General features: G+C 42.8%; 1 protein-coding gene across 1 annotated transcript; it reads left to right on the top strand.

Moving 5' to 3' along the window:
• Positions 1 to 3,260: 3,260 nt before the first annotated feature.
• On the top strand, positions 3,261 to 3,848 carry LOC140151761 (uncharacterized). The gene has a single exon (XM_072174098.1). The coding sequence runs from the start codon at positions 3,261 to 3,263 to the stop codon at positions 3,846 to 3,848; it is 588 nt and encodes a 195-aa protein (XP_072030199.1).
• The last annotated feature ends 647 nt before the right edge of the window (positions 3,849 to 4,495 follow it).

Here is a 4,495-nt window from a genome sequence, read left to right as displayed (position 1 = left end):
AAAAGGCGTAACATCATCCTGAGGGGGGGTGTTATACCAAGATTGCGGAGTAACTTAAAAGGCGTAACATCATCCTGAGGGGGGGGTGTTATACCAAGATTGCGGAGTAACTTAAAGGCGTAACATCATCCTGAGGGGGGGGGTGTTATACCAAGATTGCGGAGTAACTTAAAAGGCGTAACATCATCCTGAGGGGGGTGTTATACCAAGATTGCGGAGTAACTTAAAAGGCGTAACATCATCCTGGAGGGGGGGGGGGTGTTATACCAAGATTGCGGAGTAACTTAAAAGGCGTAACATCATCCTGAGGGGGGGGTGTTATACCAAGATTGCGGAGTAACTTAAAGGCGTAACATCATCCTGAGGGGGGGGTGTTATACCAAGATTGCGGAGTAACTTAAAAGGCGTAACATCATCCTGAGGGGGTGTTATACCAAGATTGCGGAGTAACTTAAAAAGGGGTAACATCACCCTGAGGGGCGGTGTTATACTAAAAAGAGACACATCAGAGGTTTGAGGAGGTCTGGGGGCCTACCCACTGAGTAGAGTACCTTTTGGTGAGTTTATATTTTATAAACAGGAGAGGATTTTTATTTGGTGAGTCATGTATATTTTTATTATGTATGTGATTAGTGCACATTCTGTTGGAATCATATTGTTTTATTATGTGTATATGAGATTTTATGATGATACTTTACCAATACATGCTTGCATGTGTTCGTAAGTGTCATTACTATTGGCATGCGCTGAGCGGGGCTACTATGCCCAATTTTTCGTAGGCCAATGGGTAGTTGTGTTTTATAGGATTTCTGACAAATATTATGATGATACTTTACCAATACATGCTTGCATTTGTTCGTAAGTGTCATTACTATTAGCATGCGCTGAGCGGGGCTACTATGCCCAATTTTTCATTTAGTACCAAAATAACTTAGACTTTTGTAGGCCTTTCATGATAAATTGTATTAACACATTTTTCCTATTGATTCTCATCCTTGCTGTCAGGTGAGGGAGGGTGCCAGCTGAGTAGTATCACAGAAGCCATTGTAGGAGTGGGGTGCATTGAATAGGGGTGTGACTGAATCCTGTATGCGTAGTCTGGAGTTATGTAAATAAAATATTGTTGGAGATAAAAGGACCAATACTACGTGTGTTATTTAGATGCACTTCTGTTTATAAAAGGTACTCAGACGGTGGGGTTCTGCCCCCACGACTTGCCCACGTCTCATACAAAAATTATCGTGTCCCCATTTTTGGGAACTGGTGTCAACCCGGCCACCTGACATTCATATACCAAGTTACAGCTAACCAGGTATTTATGTTAAACCCACATTGAGACATTCACGTGCTTCTCTCTCGGCAATCGGCCGTCCCGCCACATTACCTATGTAACGAAACATCTTAGATGGTGCAATCAAAACGAACAATTTGACACCTCTTTTGACCCTGTTCGATGACCTTTTCCCGCCAAAAGCTACTCCTGTTCAATTGCTATCAGGCATTTTTGTGTAGCCCATGATGTCAACTATCTCTGGTAGCAGTGCAGCTTTGCCCCCCCCAACTGGTACCAAACACCCCATCTGAGTGGTCAGGCTCACACACTATTAACATGAATCAATCTGTAAGAGAGGTCAGCTACGACTTGGGTGAAGTGACCTAAGTGTACCATCTACAAATTCCAGGACGGTTGGATAGGAAACTGATTTGAAATATAAATTGTCGGTATTGAATTTTGTTACTATATAGCGAACTTGAACTGAACTGAGAACTACATTCAATGAACAATTGTCAGCTAGACTCAGTCCAGTCACTAACTGAAGAGACATTTGAATTTCGTTAATCATCGTCAAATATATGCAATTTATTTGACATTTTGGTAGAAGTTTAATTAAACTGTACCCAACGAAATTCGTTCACTTACGTGAGCTTTCGACACAGATGTGTCTTTTTCAAACTGATAGAAATAGTTTTATTGACATTGTTATATTTGTGTATGTTAAATATTTAATTTTGAATTACACGGCATTGACTGAGGATTTGATAATGTGTTGATCACAATACTTTGGCTGAATTTTAAATTTGATTGAGTAACTTCAAAATAGGTCATTTTATTATCTAATATTATTTTCGGTTGTCATTTCTGAAATTAATTGCTTTTTGAGTCATGTGAACCGTTCATATAAGTTTGTATTTAAATTTGTACTTTCTCGATATGAATAAACTACGACAGTTAAACATTCACGCTAACGATTACGGCAGAGAGTGCCTAAAGAAATTTCGGGAATTGTAACTTTTGGATAGGAAAATCGCGATATTCAGTTGTCATCTGCACTTCTCTCTCCATTGTAAACATCGCAATCACACCTCGCAGCATCAGGCTAAAAACATCGATCGCAGGACATAAGGCACATAACATCATCCCATCCAACATGCGGAAACGGCACTTTTGTCTGAAAGGATTCGTCAAATCAACTACAGAATCAGTGCTCTGAAAAATGAGAAACTCGATGTGGAGGAATGGTTGTTTACTCGTATCCCAGCTGATCGCTATACGATGACGTAGTGGCATTTAACCAGCATGCCGCGCGTGCGGAGGCCGCCATTTGCAAAGACTGGCTACGAAGGTAATTCGCTGACCTGGAAAACAAGTTGTCTAAAGAGTCTAAAGCCAAAACTGTGGAAATATCGCAGGATGAGATCAAAGCGGTAACGGGCAGATGGTAATATCTCGGACCACAAGTTGGAAGATAATGAACTTTCACTACTCCAGAAAGCCCTTAATTTCGTGGTCACGCCGGAGGAAATCAGATGAAATCATCACCGCGGTGGAAACGGCTGCCAAATTCGTAGGGCTTGCTTCGGAACATGCGAATAACATGAGGGACAAAACTGCTACGTTACTTCGCAAAGCTGTACCACCGAAAAGCAACATTTCCGGTGAAGAAAAAGGCGCTCTCAAGTGTTTGAAAGACAATCGGGAGATCATGATTGTCCCCGCGGACAAAGGAAGAGCGACGGTAGTTATGAATACCAAGGACTACAAAACTAAAGCAGAAACCCTGCTTAGCGATGACAAGACATACAAGAAGTTGAAATCCAACCCTACTAGCAATATAAGAGCAAGCTTATTCAAACTCTCCAACCGTTAAAACAGAGTGGTGCAATCAGTGACTTTAAATACAAGAAATTGTATCCTAAGCTATCCAACCACCGAGGAGACTCCCAAATTCTACGGTCTCCCCAAGGTACACAAGACCACCATGCCTTTGCGCCCCATTGTTGCATGTAGAGGAGCTATCTCGTACGAGACTGCTAAATTTACTGCGGACATTATTGGCCCGCTGGTTGGGCGATCGCCGCACCATTTGAAGAACAGTAAGGAGTTGGTAGAGAAATTACAACATGTTCAACTTACCAATGACGAGATCCTCGTAAGTTACGATGTTACTGCTTTGTTTACTTGCACACCGGTAAATGAATCGTTTCGCATTATTGACATTCGCCTGAGAAATGACATCACCCTTCATGAACGCACTGAACTTAATGTTGATCAGATCATGATATTGCTTAAGTACTCGCTTACCACCACGTACTTTCAATATGACAATGTGTTTTACCAACAAATTGAAGGGGCAGCCATGGGGTCCCCGGTATCCCCGATCGTAGCGAACCTTTTTATGGAGAATTTCGAACAGAAGGCACTCGCTTCGTTTCACAGCCCCAAAAAATTTTGGGGTCGTTTCGTGGATGATACCCTGGTGATCATCGATAAGATCTTGATCGACGAGTTTACTGAGCACATCAATAACCAACATCCCGCTATCAAGTTTACCTTGGACAAAGAGTAGGAAGGCTGCTTACCGATGCTTGATGTATCTGTGTCGCGAGATGATGTGGACAATTTGAGCTTCAAAGTGTACCGTAAAACAACACATACGGACCAGTATCTGGGTTTCTCGTCCAACCATCCACTTCAACACAAACTTGGAGTAATTCGCACCTTATGTGATCGCGACAATTCCATTGTCTCCAAGGAGGAAGAGCGGACACAAGAACTTGCCAAGGTTCGCAGATCCCTGGCCATTTGTGGCTATGAAGATTGGAGCTGGGTTACTGCCAGATAGAAAAGAGAACCAACCCTCAGTCCAAGAAACAATCAAATCAACCGAAGGGGGGTGTCTCCATCCCTTACATTCCGGGACTATCGGAGTCCTTTCATGTGGTGACTGTACTTCATCGTACATCGGTGAGAGTGCCCGCTCACTTAGGACGCGTCTCGTCGAACACGGGAAAACGCCATCATCCCCAGTGAATGAACACGTTTCTGGCTCCACCTATTCTATTGATTGGGAAGGGGTCCAAATTTTGGACAGGGAAGAGAACTGGTTCCGTAGAGGCGTCAAGGAAGCTATCCAAATCAAGCGAAATGAGAGTGATTTAAACAGAGACAAGGGGCGTCACCACCTCCCACCCACCTATGACTCGGTCATCCATT

The sequence above is a fragment of the Amphiura filiformis genome, chromosome 5 (assembly GCF_039555335.1).
Source record: "Amphiura filiformis chromosome 5, Afil_fr2py, whole genome shotgun sequence".
In the NCBI taxonomy this organism is placed as follows: domain Eukaryota; kingdom Metazoa; phylum Echinodermata; class Ophiuroidea; order Amphilepidida; family Amphiuridae; genus Amphiura; species Amphiura filiformis.
Note: the sequence above shows the minus strand (reverse complement) of the source record. Positions and strands in the feature narration are given on the sequence as shown.

Coding starts and splice junctions, on each gene's coding strand:
- LOC140151761 (XM_072174098.1), top strand. CDS start 3,261: ATGCCTTTGCGCCCCATTGTTGCATGTAGAGGAGCTATCTCGTACGAG.